We start from the raw sequence: 19,981 nt of genomic DNA on the forward strand, positions 1-19,981 counted from the left end.
ACAGATCTTTCACTTCCTTAGTTAGAGTCACACCAAGGTATTTTATATTATTTGTGACTATTGTGAAGGGTGTTGTTTCCCTAATTTCTTTCTTGTCCCGTCTGTCCTAAATATATGGACCGCTTCACGAATTTGCGTATCATCCTTGCGCAGGGGCCATGCTAATCTTCTCTGTATCATTCCAATTTTAGTATATGTGCTGCCGAAGTGAGCACGTTGGCACACCTTTAAACATAATAACAAATCACAATATGAATGGCTGGCAAAATGATATCCTCTAGAGGCACACATGACTGAATCCTGGAACCTGTAGATATGTTACTATGCATGGGAAAGGGACTTTGCAGCTGTGATGTTCACTTTGAGAGGAGGACATCATCCTGGACCGAGGGCATCAGATGCTGCCCCATGATCCTTAAAAGACAGTGATGGAGGTGGGGGGAGGGGCAAGTCTGAGAGGAGACACAAGACAGAAACAAGAGGCCTGAGTGGCAGTGAGACCACCAACCAGAGTGAGAAACATCTCGACCTGGGAGGCAGATCCAAGATGAACCCTATGCTGGAGTGTCCAGAAATAATGCAATCCAGCCCACACCAGGCTGCAATATACAAGTGGTGAGCAGTCCTGGACAGCCGCTGCCAAAGTCAGATGCACACGGGTCTCAGGCAGAAGTCTGGCTCTCTGTTGACGAAGCCTTCCTTCAGTCACAGATGATCTGATAAAGACTATGCAGTGATGGAGAAGAGCTCACAGATAGGGTCCCTCAGGACAGAGCAGCCTGGGCCTCAATCAAACCACATGGCAAGGGAAGAGGGGCAGAGACGGAGCAAGGGGAACCAACCACTCCTGTACAGCCTCACTGTCAACCTGACTCAGAGCAGTAGCAATAATAACAGTCACAAGGCCATCAGGAAAGTCCTGAGTCTCACTAGTGCCCATATGACCACACTGTTGACTATTTTAGGTGTGGAAAAGTTCTGTAGCCATGTTTAAGACCACCATCCTTGTTTTTTTGAACACAACGACTGAAGCACAAAGAGGTGGGCTGCTCTCTGTGATTAAGTTTAATGCAAGAGAGGGACAAAAAAGAGACTTGGCTTTCGCAGGGTGGTCAGGCACATAGTAGGCCAATGTACATCTTCCCTCTATTTTTGAGCTGTGGACTTCAGTGGCCTAGAATGAACTGAAAGCTGCTGTTCACAGTGGTCAGTGGAGGGGTGCGCTCAGCACTAGCACTGGACTCTGCTATGTGTGGAGGGCTGGAACCCCAGGCTTAGGATAGGGCAGCCTTCCCTGGTAAGGGTGAACACTTGCCCTGTTGTCCAGGACATAGAAACTTGTGAAGTATCGAAAGGCATGAGGCTCCCACAGGGGGTGGTGGTGACACACAGATCAGCTGATATCTCAGGACAGAGGTGTCTTTGGAGTGTACAGGCAGAGAAGGGAGCAAGGAGCAAGGTGCATGGTGAGCAGAGGTCACGCAAGGCAGTCATAGCCTCCTATGAAGCCTAAGCATGGCCTGTATCTTGGACAGCTATGTCTGCCAGCCCCATGTGCTTCACCAGCAAGGGGAGCTCCTCCAAGTCCAATAATCAGGGGGCACCCATCCTGCTCCTGGCTGTCAGCAGGACCACCCTCAGCTGAACATCCTTGCTTGGTCCTCCCAAGTCAAAGCCACCCAGGGATCAAGGATGCCAGGGAGATGACAGGTGGCCTTCCTACGCCTATGCAGGGAAGAAAGCAAGAGCTCTCCACCCAAGACTGTCACAAGGGAAACAGCTATTTTTAAGGCACCAGCACTGCCTGGGTGACCCTGAGAGGCAAGCCTGGCACATTCACATCGTGTTTTGGCCCACTTAGGAACATGTGATAAATGCTCTGCTGCACGATGGCTCTGTGGGGCGGTGGCCAGGAGGCTCTCTTTATCCTATGGAGGCAGCAGAGACAAGTCCAGAACAAGCTGTTAGAAGAGGGACTTGCAACAGGCTCCTGATGCTCAAGACCATAGCATCCCTAGTTGCCATGGAACCCTTGGTGTCCACAGTACTGTAGTTCATGTGACACTCCTGGATCCTGCAACACAGCCCTGGTGGTATCCCTGCCAAGACTCAGCCTGTAGCTGCTCTCTGGAGAACTAAGCCCCTCCCCTTGATGAGCCTCCTGCAGCTGATGCTGCCTCACCTCCTGACCTTCAGGACTTTTGAGGAACCCCCTGTAGCTATGCTCAGTATTCCTGTAGGGTTTCTTTCACCTCCAATCCTGGAAGGGGTGGGCTCCTGTTTGATCTTCAGCATTTTCCCCTCTTCAAAGCCACCCTAGCCAGCAGCCCTGACTTTCATGGAGAAAGGCTACTGAAGGAGACTCACTCTGTGTGGGCAGGCACAGGAGCCTCCTGGGGTGAGGACAGGGCCCAGATGGCTTCTGCAGAGGTCTGTGCTTTGGGGCCCATAGAAGGGAAGTTCAAAAGATATCAAGCAGACTGAGTGTCCCAAGGCCACTTCTCAGGCAGAGAAGTCCACAGTTCATCAGAATTTACATCCCAGAGTCAGCCTGGGCCTGAGTGACAGAACTCTTCAGTGGGCAGGTGAGGGCAAGCACCCTGCAGCTGGACCACCCTGTACGGGATTCACTTGGACCTGACAACTGTCCACTCTGTGTGTCTCTACAGTCCTTCCCTGGGCCCCATCTGCTGCTGTGGTCCCACAAGGGGACACAAGGTCCTCCTAAAAGGAGCTCCCTCACCTCTCTCCCTCCTTACTAGTGTGTTCATGTTTTCTGACCCCCTTTCCACAGTCAGCAAAGGTACAAACAAGAGGCCGTTTCAAGCCATCTTAGGTCACAACCAACACAGCTAACAGATGCCACTGCTCTGAAGTCTCCAAGGCACACTACCGGACAAATGAGATGGCTCCACCAAATCTGCTTGGGCCTAGTAAGGTCTCATCAGCCTCTGCCAGTGGGGCAGACTCGGCAGGATGTCTGAAAGAGGGGAAGAGGCAGATGCCTTAGCCAGAGCCTGTGTGCTGCAGGACTGTCACAAGCCGTCGAGAATACAGCCCAGGCATCTGCAGGGATCACAGCAGCTGTGATCAGGGTCAGTAGCACCAAGCAGCATCTGGAGACTTGTCACTGCAACTGGCAACTCTGGTGGCCACCTTGAGCTTACTCTAGTGACGCTTTTCATAGATGCTATCCACACTGTGACAGCTAATCCCATAATGGGGTCTACAGAGCAATGGCTCTGACAGCTACAGTATAAATATTTGAGATGCGAAAATCCCAGAGTTCAAGATTCATGGCTGGATGTCTTGGAAGAAAATGGTGGAGATAATGTTAAAGGTAAGAAAGTCACTTGACATTGATATAAGCATCAAAGGTCAGAACATTGCCCTTTCTCTGGCTGCTATCAGAGTCCACTGGCTAAGAACAAGGAGCACAGAGCACAGAACGAGAACACCTGCACAGCTGAGCTGACACAGGCTGCCTCTCATCCTGGTATCTTGGGTGATCCCCATTAGCTGCAGGGAGAACTGGCTCCAGCAGCCCCAGGGGTGACCCTGGACCCCATGATTCAGCATTAATCATCCCAGCAATCACATCCCAGAAGGTAGGCATCTCTGAACTCTCTGTGGCTATGACTGGTCTCCTGCTGCTGTGTGGAGCATCTGAGAACCAGATTCTCCGCAGACAGAGCTAGTGAACCATAGGCCCAGTGATGTCCCACAATACTCCCGGCAGGATGCAGACACTGAGAGGTTGCCATGGCAACCACTGTGGTGCCTTGTCTCTGAAATGCTGGGCAGAGGCAAGGTGTCATCACTGGGGGCCATGTTAACAGATATGTCAGGGAGGGGCAAGAGGACCCTGGCCCAGCTGTATACCAGCCCAAAGCCCCCAAATTACACATCTGCATCTGAAGATGATCTTCCCCAGGTCTCCCTGGAGTTATCTAAGGATTTGAGGACTCCGCAGGGACAGAACTCCTGGAGTGGTTAGGGCCTCTGTCATAGGCATTTCACACCCAGTTCTCTAAGTTCTATAAGCTGAAAAGAAGGTGACCGTGTGTTTGGGCCTGAGCCTTTCTATTGATGTGCATCCCTTCCTTTTCTACACAACGACTCCTTCAGCCTTTCTGTGAGAGCGCTGCAGCCAAAATGTGAGACCCAACTGCTTAGGAGACCTCAGGCTGAGACTGCAGTAGGGGAGAAAGAGGCTAGGTTTCCTTCCCCAGAAATCACTACGTCCAGGTACCCTGAGGCCTCTGTGTATGTGAGCTCTGGCTGGCATTGGCTTGGGGATAGAGAGAAGGAGGGTGGGGGAGTCTAAGGAACAGAGAGTGACCAGGGCAGTAGGGAGGTAAGAGATAAAGATGGATAGAGAGACTTATCCAAATTGAAACTGGCCCGTAAGGCCCTAGGGAGGAGGAACATTCCTGCCCAAAGAGCAGACTATTGGTATGCCCTATGGTGGGGTGATAATACGGTCACTCTGCGATACGGCGATTCCACCTCTGAGCCACAGAATTTGAAGCAGGAAGACCAAGAGACCATTGTCCACTCATGTTCATAGCAACAGCAGTATGCACAATGGCTGATCTGTGGAGGCAAGCCAAGAGTCCCTCAATGGGAAAACACTGTGCACGCGTCAGTAGGACTTCGCCACCTTCAGAGGAAGGAGATTCTGACGCAGGCAAACCTTAAGGATATTTTACTACATGGACCCAACCAGAAGCAAACCTTCCTATACCGTATTTAATGCTTGTGCCTCCTCCCAGGTTCCCGTATTAAGGAGTTAGAAGCAAACCCTGAGAGTGAGGAGGACTCATGTCCTGATGAAGAACCCCAGGGAACTCTGACCTCTTTCCACCATCTGAGGGGCACAGCCAGGAAGTCGGCCCCCCACCTGGCACCATAACTGTCTCCATTTTGAACTTCCAGCATCAGTAACGACTAGAGATATTTATTGCTCCAGCATCCAGTATGTGGTGCTTCCGTCATAGCAGCTAGAAATAACCCAGGCAAGGTATCCTGGCCAGAAAGCAGAATTCTGCTGCTAGGGCCCAGAAAGGGGGCAAGAGAGAGTTATCACTTAACAGAGATGGCTTGAGTTTTTACAAGATGAAAGTAACTGAAATTTGTCACATACTAACAGGACTATGGTGACACGGGACTGTGCATCTAAAACAGTTGCATAATGACCAACATTATATGTAGTTTACTAGGTTTTGGAGAATTGGGAAAACAGCAAAGGACTAGTTATAACACATTTGTATAGCCCATCTCCAAGAGTCACTTCCCCTATTGGAAGTAGCTTTGGGTTAAAGGAACATTAACTGGAAACATTGGTATCAGTTGCACATATTCTGCCACTGCCTTGCACACAGTAGGGCTTCAGAGGGCTTTGTCTGTCTCACCTATAGGAAGAGTTGTCTGCAAGAAACACAGCCTCTGAAACACAGCTTACAGGTAGATATATTCTCAGGCCTACCAGAAGCCCAGCTTCCTTTCCAGGCCCCCACTCCTTCCTGTCTGGGTCCAGCACTGTGACCGTTGAGAGTAGTAAGGACAGAACCCAACCTGTGAGGTGCTGACTGTCTCAAATACCCACCAGGCATCCACAGCCTAAGACTCCTGGTGACCTAACTAGGCAGCTAATTAGGATCAGGAAGGAGTGTCGCAACTGTGCCTCTCGCCATCTTAGATGATGATCCTGTCTCCTCAACCCCACAGCAGCCTGCTTCAGTTCAACGGTTCTCAAAGACAAGATTTGGTCAGAGGAGCCATGAGCCTGGGTTTCTGCAAACTTGACATAAGATCGGATGTGCCAGATGCCCTCTTGAGGATCAGGGATACCCCCTGAAGGAGTGGAGGAGGGGCCGTAAATACAGGAAGGGTTGGGTATGGGATTGGGTAAAGGTTGGGAAGGGTTGGGTAAGGGGTGCTCTGAAAGCCTCCGGGGGAAGGAAGTGGAAATATCCCCAGAAAACAGCACCTACCCTTTACACTGCCTGACCCCAGCCTGGCCCACTAATGGTGGTCTTCAGTCTGGACCGCTACAACACAGCCCTCTTCAGACCTAGGTCTGAGTGCCTCCTGATCAAGGTACCTACTAGTATCAGCTACTCTCCTAATCCTAGCTCCAGCTGCTGTTCTCTACTACTCCACGAACCCCACCTGTCTGTCCCTCTTGCCTGCACCCTCCACAGACCTGGCAACATCCGCACAGAGGAGTTTCAATTGGACTCAGGCTAACCATCCTCACAGACTCAAAGCAGTTGGCCTGTAGGAGCCTCAGGGCCCCAGGGGACGTTAGAGACGCCTCCCTGTGGTTTGTTTTCAACCACCGTGCTAAGTGTTCATCTGCTTTGACTTAATTCACCCCAGGCTTCAGCAATCAGAACAGCCATCCTTTGTGATACAATGAAGTAGAGGCAATTAATCGCCCTCAATCACCCTGTGCTTTGTACTCTGGTGGCGGCACAATCTCTTTAGAGAAGGCTTTCTGGAGCCTAAATAGACACAGTGCTCAGACAGCTGTGAGGCTAGAGGGGAGGGAAGTGCCCGGATGGCTGAACACAAACCTCTGTTCAGGAGGGGTCCATCCACAGCACATCACACTGCATGCAGAAGCCGAGGGCTAATTCCAGCCTTTTCAGAGCTCTTGTTAAATCTCTTTGAGTTATAATTACCCCCAATCTGTAGCTACCACAAGGCAGCAATCAGGAAGTTAGATCTGGCCAAAAGAGAAAAGACAAATGGAGACAGGCTCCACAGGGCGCCTGCTTGAGGGGCAAGAGCCTCCCTCAGGCTTGGTCTGGGAGGAAGAAGGCTGGGCAGACACACTGGGCTTTGTCACCTTGCACCTAAAGAACTGATGTAGATACAATCTGGCCTCTGCACTACAGTGTGTAGCCTGAACTGATGTTTCAGCTGGAAGGTCCATGAAATGTAGCTCTTGAATCCTGGGGAACTGACTACATGATGCAGCCTTCTAAGGCTTATTGAGGAAATCCCTCAGACTGCAAGATGGCTACAGTATTGTGAGTGGGTGCATGTTGGAACACAGAACCCCTTACTGGGTGACCAAAGCTCTACAGAACTAAACTAGACCACACTCTGTTGTCGGCTGAGCTGAGAGCCCAGAGACCTTGCCTGGAAGGTGGAGAAGGGCTAGGTTGAGGGCAACCCCTGAAGGCCTAGAGCCCCCCCCCCCAACTTCCTCCCTGATAGTCCTGAGCTTTTTGCCCTAGTGACAGGAGTAGCTTCTCTGAGGAGGAATGGAGTAAATCTGTATGTGACTCCATGGTCCCATATGTCCCCCACCCTCCACTGGCCCACCCAGAGGCTCTTCCTTACCTTGCCAAAGCTGCCTTTCCCAATTGCTCTCAGAATCTGGAAGTGGTCAAAGTTCACTGTGGAATGAAGCAAAGAGACACCAGGTCAGGCAGCGGAAAGGTCCTGTCCCAGGCACGAGAAGCTTGCACCTTAAGAAGCTTGCATCTGCTTAACAATCCTTCAGTCCATCAGAGATCCATCCACTTAACCCCTCTCCTGAAGGGCTGAGCATGACTCTGGGTGAACTTCAGGTGTGAAAAGGATGTCTCTGACCCTCCTTGTAGGATTACTATGGGTTGGGAAATGTGTATGACCATAGTCAGGCTCCCAGACTTCCTCGGCTGCAAATCTGCAACCCAGCAACTCGACTGACATCGCATCCCATGGAAAATGTGAAACGGGAAACCATCAAGGCATCTCAGCATCAGTCCCTGCTCTGGGGTTCTCCAACAACAGGGTGAGGCACCTGCCCTGGCCTGGGATTATAATGGTCTCTGGATTAACAATGGAGAACGGCACAGGACAGACAACATTCAACACAGCTTGGTTGTCTTTCCCAGGGATCACCAGTGCCCACTGCTGGTGAGCTGGGCACCACTGCCTATGTCAGAGGAAAATTCTGATTCCCAGACTTCCTGCTGTGCCCTGATCCCCTGCGGTCAAGATGGGTCAGCCTTTTCTCAGGTAGACCCTGAGGGATGGGCTTAGGCAGCCTGGATTTCTGTCCAGCACCCCTTAGAAAGGTCCCTCCAACTGACCCAGCCTAGAAGACTAGGTCCCCAAGTGTGTGACCCTATAGCACACCACTTGGAGGGTCTCCTCAGGGCTTTGGACCTTGCTGTATGGATACCTACCAGGGGAGGACCCAGGCTGCCTATGACTCATAGAACCTTACACGTTCACTCCATAACCACTCTCTCTCTGGAGATTTTGGGAAGGGTGGGATTCTCATTTCTTCCTAGTTTATGGGTATAAGACAGATGCTCTGCTGCTGCCCCAGAGTGGGGTTCTGATCAGTGGAAACTAGATTGGTTGAGGGGAAAGTGAAGCAGACAGAATGTCAAGTGTCAGAGTTGGCAAGCACCTTGGGGAAGCCTGAAGGGAATGGGTGCAGTTTTCACGGACGAGAACACACAGCCATCTCACCAGGCATGCACAACACCAGACAGCATGTTCCAGACTGAGATATACTGACCCCAGGGCAGCCTAGTTTGTGGCTACCTGCTGGAGACCTCAGCCTCTGCCCCCATGTTGCCCTCAGTACCCAAACTCATCTGAACCTCTTCTTTAGCCTATGTCACTTTATAGCCTTTGCTGTTGTTGTTGTTGTTGTTCGAGAAAACAGCATACTGCAATGAAGAAGCACTCACAGCAGGGTGGGTGGCCGCCAGCCCCACTGCCCCTCCTATGAGCAGGAAAGCACGGTTGCTGTTTGGGATAAGTCATTGCATCTACCAGCTAGGACAGGAAGGTTGGTTGTCTAAGCCTAGTTCTGCAGTGGTTTAAAAAGTATGGTGAGAGAATGGTGGCATGGTGGGTGTGAGGTTTGAATATGCTCAGCCCAGGGAGTGGCACTATTAGTGGGTGTGGCCTTGTTGGAGTAGGTGTGTCACTGTAGGTGTGGGCTTTAAGACCCTCATCCTAGCTGCCTGGAAGTCAGTGTTCTGCTAGCAGCCTTCAGATGAAGGTGTAGAACTCTCAGCTCCTCCTGCACCATACCTGCCTGGATGCTGCCATATTCCTGCCTTGATGATAATGGACTGAACCTCTGAACCTGTAAGCCAGCCCCAATTAAATATATTGTCCTTATAAGAGTTGCTTTGGTCATGGTGTCTGTCCACAGCAGTAAAACCCTAACTAAGACAGTGTGTGCGGTGGGAATGTGTAGATACCATCTAGCAGATGATCCCGTGTACCTCTTCCCTTAGGCTCCAACCTGCCCCATAGCCATGGCTCTGCACAAAGCCATGAAGCAAGGTGAAGGTATAGACATGATGAGGTGTTACACAAGGTTCTAAATGTAATGATCAGGGATTGGAGAAGGAGCAGAAACAGCAGGCTGGGAGCAGAGGTTAGGCACTAACCTGAGGGTATAAAATAAGGCCTGCATCTTGATGGAGGGGAACAAGCCTGGGCCAGCTACAGTGTAGCTTTTGGAAACTGGGCTCTGCCAGCAAGCTTTGAGCTAGGGTCTCTGTGCCTGCCCAATCTGAACTCAAATACAGCCTAGAGGGCTGTGGCCTCCTACAGCTGCACATGGGACCCTACCCCACTCAAGCAGCCATAGTCAGGCAGCCTCATTCACCCCGACAGTTGGAGAGAAGTGTGAGGCTCCGTGCCCACCTCCAGAACGGCAGCATTGTCTGTTGGGCCCTACTCAGCCCCCCAGCCCCAGTGGTTCCTATAGTCCAGCCTCAAAGCACTTGAGAAACAGGCTAGGTATCCCCTTGCTTGTGGGAAGCTCACTGTGATGTCCCTGGCAACAACCCCTCAGCAACCAGCAGAATGTAGACGTCAAGTGTCTGCCCAACAGCTGTGAGTTCACACAGAAACTCAGCCTAGACAACTAGCCTTTGCAGAGCACAAGCACGGGTTTCTGAGTTTAGTCTTTCCTGGAAGGACAGAATTGGGAATAAAATACATTAAAAAAAAAAACAGGTCAGAGGAAAGTGGGAATCTCTCAGCAGCTGTCCTATAGCATGCTCAGCCACCTGCACGGCTGATGTCATCTCCCAGGTATGTGGTGATGAAGCCTCCTGGGAAGGCTGGGTGTCATGGCGAATGCCTTTAATCCCAGCACTTGGGAGGCAGAGGCAGATGGACTGCTATGAGTTCAAGGCCAGCCAAGGTTGTATAGTGAGACCCTGTCTTAAAACAAACAACAAAACAAAACTCCAGGCTCCTTCTGACAGCATCTGCTAGGGTGCAGAGCCAGTGTGTGCTCAGTGAGACCTGTGGGTTGGACACTTGCCTGTCTGTGGCCTCCCACCAACCCTCAGCTTCCTGTGGTAGGCTAGAGTAGCTCTATAGCTGTTGCCCACGGTATACTCAGCTCTTTGGACCTCGGCTTTCCTCCTCTGCCTGGGGCACATGAGGCTCTCCCCTGCCAGCTCCAGCAGTAGGTGAGAGAGCCAGGCAGGCATGAAACTATGTTGGCTGTGGCCTTGAAAAGAAGAAGGTGCCAGGTGGCTTCAAGTTTCAGTATGTGAGCCTCTTAGGCACATCCATTTCATAACCAATTCACAAAACCAAGGAAATGTGGCTGCCATGCGAGTTTCCCGGTGTGGGAAGTGAACATGGCCTGTACAGGGGAAAGACTCTGCCAAGACTCAGGTACTGAGTTCCTCATTGAGACAACCCACCCTCATGGTAAGAGTGGCCAATGGCCATGTGAAGATGCCTTTTGTGTGGAAAAAAAATTAAAACAGAGATTCCTGACTTTTCCCAAACTTACCTCATCAACAACAGGGTTGTCCTTCTAAGTGACCGAGTCAGCCTCTACTTGGCATCAATTCATTAGCAAACTTGGCTGGCCTCGGGTCCAAAAATGCTTAGAACCCAGCCTTGCTGCACATCCCCAGATGCAGGTTCCTCTCTTTAGGCTCCCATAGCATCCAGGGGTCCAGATAAATGCAAACCCCACCTCACCCCCAGTACCCAGAAGAGAATCTGAAGCTCTGGGGCCTCTTTTCAGTCTTTTCCTCATTTGGGAGACACAAAAACTCCGGTGTGGAAGAAAACACATTAGACATGTAAGTGGAGAACATGGAGGGAAAGGGGGTGCAGACCGCCTGTTCTTACACGACCACCACAGGGACACTTTTGAAGCTGACCTTGGGCAGATGAAAGAGCCCAGATGAGAGCTGAGTGAGGCAGTCTGTACAACTCCTGTGCTATTTGCTGTTTAATTGTGGGGTGAAGTCTCCCCCCGTGTTCAACACCTCAAAAATTATCAAGTAAGAAGAAGCAAACACTAGTTCAGTTCCCAACAGGTTCATCTTACATGTGCAAATCCCCTGCTCAAATCAAAACTGGTGTTTGAAGAGGAGGCAGTCTGTCTTGCATGCAAGGAATTGGCCCGGCTCAGAGCTCCCGGCCTCCAGATGTTCTTCCATCGTACAACACACTGAAGAGCGTGGGCACAGACTCTTCCCAGGGCAAATAAATATTTCAGAATCAAGGGTTTTTAAAATATTTATTCTTCAAGGGAAGCTTTTATTTTGCAGAGTGTGGCTGCAAGCAGTCATTGCTATATAGGGCATGCAGGTCATCTCTCTTGTACCCGTAGCCCAGAAACTATTTTTCTCAAGGACGTGAGGTACCAGAGAGCCACACAGAGTGCTGTTCAAGTCATTAGTTGGGTTCACAACCACAAAACCCAGCAGGAAGAAACTGGGTACCTCTGTGTCCCAGCCTGGCAACTCAGAAAACTTCTAGACACATGCTCCCTCAATGTGACATCTGACTATGATCCTGAGAAAGGGGGCTGGGAAACGCACACCAAAGGAAAGACAAGAGGCTCTCCTGCTGAGGATGGCCAGCACTGCCCCCTTCCTCTCTGGTTTCCCTGTGACTGCCAGCTGCTTTGACCGTGTGGCCTGAGCAGGTATTTTTCTCACAAGAGTCCTTGGCATGTTTAGATCATGCATGGAGCCTTGCCCACTGGTCCTGTGATGGCAAGCAAATAAAGGATAGCAGGAAGGGGCAGATGACACAATCATTCTGATGACAATATCAAGAATGTGTGTCAGCTAAAAACAGTCAAGGGAAAGCCAAAAGCATCAATACTTACACAGTTCGCACAAAATCCCAAGCGAAACCAACAGGTATTTGAACATGTGTCTCCTAAAAAACAAACAAACAAGCGGCATGCAAGTGGCCAGGCCAGGCCTCCACCCCTGCCTGACATGGCACCTCAGCTCTGACACTGGGTTCAGCAGACAGGCATAAAAGCAGTGTGTCCCAACAGGAAGCAATGGGAGAGTGCTAAGTCACTAGGTTCTAAGTTAAAGCGTGGTCCTTTCTTAAAACAGACAAAAGCATGCCCCTGTGAGGAAGGCAGAAGGAAGATGGTCCCCGGGAAAGTAAAAATAGACTCAGGGCTGCTCTGTGAGTCATTCTATTGTTATCGGTGACACAATCAATGCACAGCCTGAAGGCCTCCCCCGCAGGCCTGGAGGGGCAGCTGTGCTTGCCATATTCCCAAGATGTCTCCAGAGAGTCCTGCCCAAATCCAGGAGAGACCCGGGAACTTAATGGCTGGACAGAGAAAAGCCGGGATGAGGGGCGCTGCTACCCACAGCCTCAGATGGAGCCTAAGCTGGGACCCTTTCCCAATATGGACTGTCTCCTGGTAACCTGTGAGTATCCCCCTAAAGTGCCAGTCTCTCACCCACAGGACAGTTCCACATGAACGGGAAAACCTGAAGTGATCCCAAAGATTGCATAGTACGAGTCAAATTCGCCATACAGCCCATGACCCAGAAAAGTCTCAGGAGGAAGATCTCCCACCTGAAATGACTAAAGGCCTGACTGGCTATAGTTCTGTGGCTTCTATAAAATGTGTGGCCCGGGATCATGGGCTACCTGGAGTACAGGCTCTTACCTCGGTAGGAACAGGTGGAGAGTCAGCAATCCCAAACTCTATTCTTCAATAGGCCACCTACATGGTACCAGCAGGACCCAGGCGCAGCCTTTGGAGCTGCTCAAGGCTCATCCGGCGGCCCTTTCCTATGTGTGAAAGCTGAGTGGGATAGGCCAGCTAGCTGGCAAAGGAACTTAGGGTCCTAAGGTGTGAAGAAGGAGTGTATTCTCTGCGCTGGTTGGACCCCAGGATACCTCTTTCCATATCCCAAAGATGTTGCTGGCCCCAAGGACAAAAGTTCAGATGTAAGGAGTAGGGAAGTTGCTGTCTGCTCTGGGTCTGATGCTGGACTCCTCAGTTCAGAGCATCAAAGACGCAGGCAATAGTCAAGGGTACTTACTGCTGTGAGTCCCCAAAGACTCCCTCAGATGCCTCCCACCATGCTGGCCCTAGGCAGAGCAGGTGTGTAGCCTCTAGGGCCATGGACTTGTGGTCTATGCCACTTTCTAGACGGCCAGGGCTGTCCTCAGTCATCCCCCAGTTAGCCAGGCCACACAGGAAAACACAGCCAGGTCCTGCGGCCCCGACTGGGAACATCCTCTGCCATCTCCTTGCCTAGCTACCTGCTGCTCACCTTCAGGCCTTCTCTCAGAAGCTGGCTGAGGTCTGGCTCCCCTCAGAGCCCTGCCCTAGCACCTTCTGCTCTTCTTTGTCTCTAGCCCTGGGGCTGGAGCAAAGACCTCTTCATGGGTTTCCCTGCAGCAGACAAGGGGTTTAGAAGTAGCTGAGATAAAGCTGAGGTTCCCGAGGGATCCTGGATTCCAGAACAATCCTGGCTTCTCATAACCAGGATCATGCCAAGAGCCAGGGGACCCTGCAGCTCCCCCACCACTACTCTCTGTGATGCCAGTGACCTGGCCCATCCCCCGCCTTTTGTTTACAGTAAATGCTTCCGCTGGTAATGACTTCCCAGACTGTTCTGCCCACCCTGGCCCAGCTAACCTGAGCCAATCTGGCATCCTGTTCCCGTGTTCCATTCTGACATCCCCAGACTGCAATGGAAACTTCCATAAATTAATGATTAGGGCGGCAGCAAGATCAATACAATGACTCTGGCCAGCCACAGCTCAGCTCCTGGGGCCTGTGGGGAAGCTGCCTGGTATGGGCAGAAAGCCTACCCTACACTGGTCAGAACATGGGGTTCTCCCACAGCTGTGGGTAGCAGTGCTTCCCCCACCGTGGCCCAGGGGAGCCTATTGTCCAAAGCCTGTCTTCTTGTAACCCCTCAGGTGCTTGACACCCTTAGAACTACCAGGGACAGACCTGGGAGATCCAAGTTCATTAGGACCTCACATTAGACAAGGGCCTACCCTGTTAGTATCACAGTCAACAGACACAGGAGAACACATTCTGATATCGATGTGTGTGTGTGTGTGTGTGTGTGTGTGTGTGTGTACTTTTCCCAGTCATGACTTAACACTGAGACCCAGGGAATACCCCTGCTGTATTGTAGTGCCAAGCTGGCTTCAGTCACCACTGGACTTGGCCCTCCACCAGCTCCTAGTCTCAGGTGTTTGGGGAGTCAGAGCACCAACCCTGCCAGGGTGCCCATCCTTCAAATCTCTGAGCTGGTAAGTCAGAACAGAGTGGGGTTCTTATCCAGGTTATCTCTTCCAGAGACCAAAAGGATTTGGGGTCTAACTGTGTCACAGGATTCCAGAATTACAGACAGGAAACCTGTGGTCTCCCCTGCTACCCTGGGTTCCTCCTGACCCCAAAATTGATCACAGTCATAATATTCTCTGTAGACCTTACTGCTAGGGGCTATCCATACCTCGACTCTGCTCAGGGTGTCTGGAGCTTCCTCCGCTATAGCCATTCTGACCCCTTTCAGTACCACAGGAACCCCTCTCCCCCAGCAGATATGAACTCCAGGTTCGGAAGACATATGCCTCCGGAGTGCTGGGGTGGATGGGTCCTTGCTGGAGTACATCAGTAGCTTCACACAGCAAGAGTCTAGCCAAGGGCCTAGAACAGTAGCCAGCTCTCCAGAGTGCTATCCGGAATGTATTAGCCTCACCATGAATATATGGAGCAGACAGGAACCATTCTGAAAGGAACCTAGGATGGCCTTGCTAAGGACTGGCTTTTATATGGGAAACAAGTCCTCTGCCTGAAACCATGGTTGAAGGATGAGTGGAGAGAATGTGGCCAGATAAAGGGCTTGAAGGAGTTTGCCCAAAGCTGTCCTTCCACTGGCCACTGCAGCTCCTGAGCTTCTGCTGTAGCTCTACCAGTCTGCAGGCCACCAGCACCCTGGAGGAAGACATAGGAGGTCCTAGGAAGAGGCAATAGCCTGGTATCCAGAGGCAATAGGTACTAGACCCCAGCTGCAGGTGTGGGCTTGAGTCTCTGTGCTTCTAGATCACATCATATGTGGGGGAGACCCATGAGACTGAGATCCTATGACTGACCATCCTGCGGGGTGAAGGACAAACCAGGGCCACAGAACCCAGGGAGGGCCCATACCTGAGCTTAGCTCTGATGCTTCTGAAATTGGTCAGGACCTCGGAGAGCAGCTGCCAGAAGAGTCTGGCAAGCTTCATGCAAGGGAAGCTGCCGCCAGCACTTGCTTCCCTGTCCTTCCCAGAGGGTGGGAATGAAGGCTCAGCTGTGCAGACCCCAGGGCTACCGAAAGAAGCAAAGCCCAGCACTGGGTCCTGCAGTCTTATGCCTTCCCCTCCTCTCCACCACCACCTGCAGACACCCAGTGCACGGAGATGGGGGAGGGAGAAGTGCCAGAGCGGTTCCAGCATCTGCCTAGAGCAGGCAGCAGGGCTTCGCAACCAGACAGGCGTGAACTCACTTCGTACTCTCACACACATTAGCACTTCCACAGAGGCGAAAACACCTTCCCCGACTGTCAACAGCACTTTCCCACAGCCTCCTCATTCCTGGAATGAAGGGCACAGGGGAAGCAACTGGTACCCTGCCTGCCAAGTATGCTCACTGAGGACAAGGGATGCTCTATGCCCTTTCTCCTCAGCATGCCAAAGGCAGGAATGACACTGCCCCACACTCACACCCTGGCCCATGAGATACATGTTCAAAGCTTACCCTACCATTTCTCCATGCTCAGCAGGGATAAGAGTTGGGGCTCAGGGATGGTGCCCTGTGCATCTTGAGTCCCAGTTGTCAGTTCCTGTTCATGTGATCCACACAGATTCTCAAAAGGAGCTGCCCACTGACCCCCTGATGTCTACGCTTCTGCCCTTCCTACACAGTCTAGGGCACATAGTGACGTGGAGCCCAAAACCACACCTGCCAGATAACACAGCACCAAGAACTGGGACAGAAAACACTTATTTCAATACACAAAAATTTCATCTCACACACAGACTAGGGGTAAGAACAGGGCATTTCATCATGAAAGAGTTTTGTTCTAAAAATGTTAACAATAAATGGTAGGAAAATATCAACTTGCTAAAAGCAGTCCCTACACATTGGCCCAAAGGCAGGACTCACTCAATGCTGAGAGCTCTTCAGGGCTCAAGAATAGCCATTTCTTCCCCTATGGCCTTCAGGACTGAACCAGAAGATGCCAGAGTTTGGCACTGCTGCCATGACAGAGAGGAGCCAGCCACCTCCACCTTTTGGGATTAGAAAGCAGAGGGGCTCCTGGGGAAGGGCTAGGTCACAGTCAGAGTAGAGCTACCCCAAGGCAGCCCCTTCATGAAGCCCACAACCCAGGCATCCTCCTCCCTGCTGGATCGCCCTAAGCATAGGACAGCTCACACATGTTGGTGGATGGTGGGACTGTGCACACTACACACACTGCAGGTACAGTACCTTGCTCAGAACACCTTTCTCCACCTGCCCACTTGAGAGGAAGAACCCTAGCTTACCTTGGGGTCTTAGCAGCCCAACCCTCAACCAGAGCCCAAAGGTTCTGAATGCTGCCTTGGTCTCTAAAGACAGCTGCAGACACAGAACAGGAGACCCCACAGATGGGAGAGGGAGAGGGAGAGGGAGAGGGAGACTGAAGGAAAAGCTACTGTCTTCTGACCCTTAGCACCAGGCCCTGGGATGAAAATGATCATAGGCAGCAGGAGGGAGTGGCCAGGAGGGAGGAGTGGCCAGGAGGGAGTGGCCAGGAGGCTGCCAGGCCCACCTGACAGAAGACAACTGTCCATCAACTCCCAGTGTACCAGCCAAGTTAGGAAGTTCCAGGGAAGCAGGCTACAGTCCTCAGACATGCAAGATCATATGGTCCCACATCTGGGTTTTATCTCTCCGTGCGGTACGTTGACAGGTCCTGCCCCACTTCCCACTCCCATACCCTCACCAACCCCTTCAGCTGGAGGGCTGACCATGAAAGAAACATCCCAGACTCAGCAGGATGCATCTCCTACATCCTTCCACAAGACAGGCACTTACCAGTGCTCAGAAAGTTGCTAAGGCAACGGGCAAAGTGCAGTGTGGGAGGAGTCTGTGGAGCGTGCATGAGCATCAGCGTCTGTACATGCACCAAAGCAGCAGAGGACTGTCTCCTCACACTCAGTACATCCCAGGGCCCAGAGCACAAGACACAGTCTTACACACTTATAGCACAACTTACACACCTACACTCTCACACATTCATCTTGCCCACACCAGCACAGGCACACTCGAATTCTCACACATACTCATACGATTTCACACCCACGACATTCTCACCCGCCCAACATACACATAGACTCTATCTGCTCTCCACCCAGTCCAGAAGCCTGGGCAGCCACATTTCCCACTGGTCACTTGTGTCCTGCCTGCAGTAGCCAGGGAACTTGAAACCATGTTTTAAGTTCTTACCCTGCAGGAACAGACAGGGACCAGTAGAGGCTCTCCGTGGCATCTGCCCTAGAACCATACCTCTCAATCCCCAAGGTACCCACCCTCACCCCCACCAAGCCCAAGTCACCCCCAGTGACTGCTGTGCTTTGAGCCTCAGAACCTACTCAGTTGCCTAACCCTAAACCCAACTGTCCTGGTTGTCCTGCTCAGTGCCATGTAAATGCCATGACATGAACTGATAACACAATAAAGGCTGGGAAGCTAACCCTCACACAACATTGGTCACCTCCGAATCTCAGACTTTGGACCAAAGGGAAGAATAGCTGGGATCCTGAAACCAGGGCAATGTCCTCTTGTGTACTTGGGGGAAGCCAACAGAGGTGGAGGGGTCGCACCATTTTATCTGATTTCCTGGCTCTACCCAGCAGAGTCCCAGGAAAAGACTCCGAGGAACTTGACAAGCCTCTATTACAGCTCAGCTCACAGAACTTACTAGTTAGGGGAACTGGGGCACAGTAGCCAAGCTGGGAATGCTGGGATCCCCTCCTCGGGGCACAGCCATCAGAGTCCCACACTTTTCAATTCATGTTTGGATCCTCAGCCATTTTTAAACATTCCATGAAACATTTAAGGCATACAAGTCATAAAGAAAACAGACTAGCAGCCCCCGAGGCCAGACACAAGACTGGTCCAGAGCCTGTGGACCCCTCTACACACCCTTACTTTCCCCTATCAGCCATTCTTTCCCTAAACCACCCTTAGTGGCCCAGTTTTAGTTCACCACACCAGGACCCTCAAACCTTATCCAGGACCCCTATGTCACCGTTCTCTCTGGAAAAGTCTCACTCCTCTTTGCAGCTGTGGATCTGCCCACGCTGATCTATGTGGCTCTTTTGACATCTGCCTGGCTTTCGGCTATGGGTGCACGCTCTCCCATCTCTCCTACTGGGGTGTCTTACCCAGAGACACTGCCTAGGGGAGCCCTACCGTTGAGTCCCTGGGATTCTTCACTTCCCGTAAACATTAACCAGTGACCACGATGTGGCTTAACAGAGCACACATTTGTTCTCTTGTAGTACTGAGGACTGAAGGCTCACGTGGGTGTGGCTGAGCTGAAATCCAAGTGTCATCAGCAGACAACACACGTGTTTGCCCAGCTGCACAGGTCAAACCTTCCTGCTAGGGTGGTGGTACTGAGCCATGGGGGCCCTTTAGAGATGTCAGGTTCTGAGGTGTCTCATCCCTTGGTGCCTTTATAATGGAAGTCCCAAAGGACTCCTGGCCATGCCCACCAAGTGAGGACAAGGCAGAAAGACACCATTCATGAGCCAAGAGGCAGACCTCAGTAGATGGTAAGTCTGCCAATGCCTTCACATTGGACTTCCCACTTCCTGCACTGTGGGACCTAAGTGTTTGTGACAACAGCCCTGGGAAGCAGGACAGCATACCTCCTTGAGGCCCCAGCGAAGAATTCTTCGGTTTCCAGAGAGGACTGAACCGCCACTGCTTGGCAGTTCCTCTTCCATCCTCAGTAGTCCTTCCTGTAGTCACCCTCCCCCAGCCTCTGTCTCTGCTCTCACAGCTCCCAGCCTCCTTTTGCCCTTCTGCCCCCTGTACATGAGGCATATAGAGCCCACCCAGGTATTGTACGGCAACCTTCTAGTCTCAAGACCTTCTGCACGGTCACTTTTGCAAAGTCCTCTTTACTGTGTAAAGTGACAGTCAGAGCTTCTGATAGATTTAGACACGGAACTGTCTAACCCGCAATAGCACATGAATGTGCACTAAAGCCCCTTGGGGTTCCTGAAGGTGGCGAGGACTCAGAAACTGCCAAGCAGAGGGCTCTCCTCTAAGCTAGGTTCCCTTACAGTGATTCAGTGGGTGACGCTGCTTCGTGTCAGGGTCGTGTGGGGAAGATCCTTGCTTCTCCCTAGAGGGCCCCTCCACACACACACAGACAGAGTCAGCAGGGTCCTGCACCACCCCCTTGCTGAACAAACATGTCCTAAGAAGGCTGTCAAGCAAAGACCTCCTCCCCAGGCAGACCTCTTAAGAGACACTGTCCCCACCCGGCATTGTCTGCCTGCTGAGCTGGCTGTTCTAGCAACTGTGGGCAATGGGCAATACCACCACCTCCCAAACCCATCATTACATATTCAATCAGAAACCATTTCTATTTGGAGACTAATTGTTCTGAGGACTTCTTCCCAAAATACAAATTTGGAATTGAGA

At 51.6% G+C, this 19,981-nt stretch overlaps 1 protein-coding gene and 1 non-coding gene across 2 annotated transcripts in view; both read right to left on the reverse strand.

The window, feature by feature from the left end:
- The window catches only part of Stk32c (serine/threonine kinase 32C), a 78,275-nt gene that overhangs the window by 24,160 nt on the left and 34,134 nt on the right, over nt 1-19,981 (reverse strand). Inside the window, exon 2 of the mRNA XM_021194710.2 lies at nt 7,357-7,412. Coding sequence (XP_021050369.1) covers nt 7,357-7,412 — 56 coding nt within the window. The remainder of the gene's footprint in view (nt 1-7,356; nt 7,413-19,981) is intronic.
- LOC115063011 lies at nt 109-215 on the reverse strand. The gene has a single exon (XR_003842899.1). It is a non-coding gene; the product is annotated as a U6 spliceosomal RNA (small nuclear RNA).

Source organism: Mus pahari, chromosome 1 (assembly GCF_900095145.1).
Source record: "Mus pahari chromosome 1, PAHARI_EIJ_v1.1, whole genome shotgun sequence".
Taxonomy (NCBI): Eukaryota; Metazoa; Chordata; class Mammalia; order Rodentia; family Muridae; genus Mus; species Mus pahari.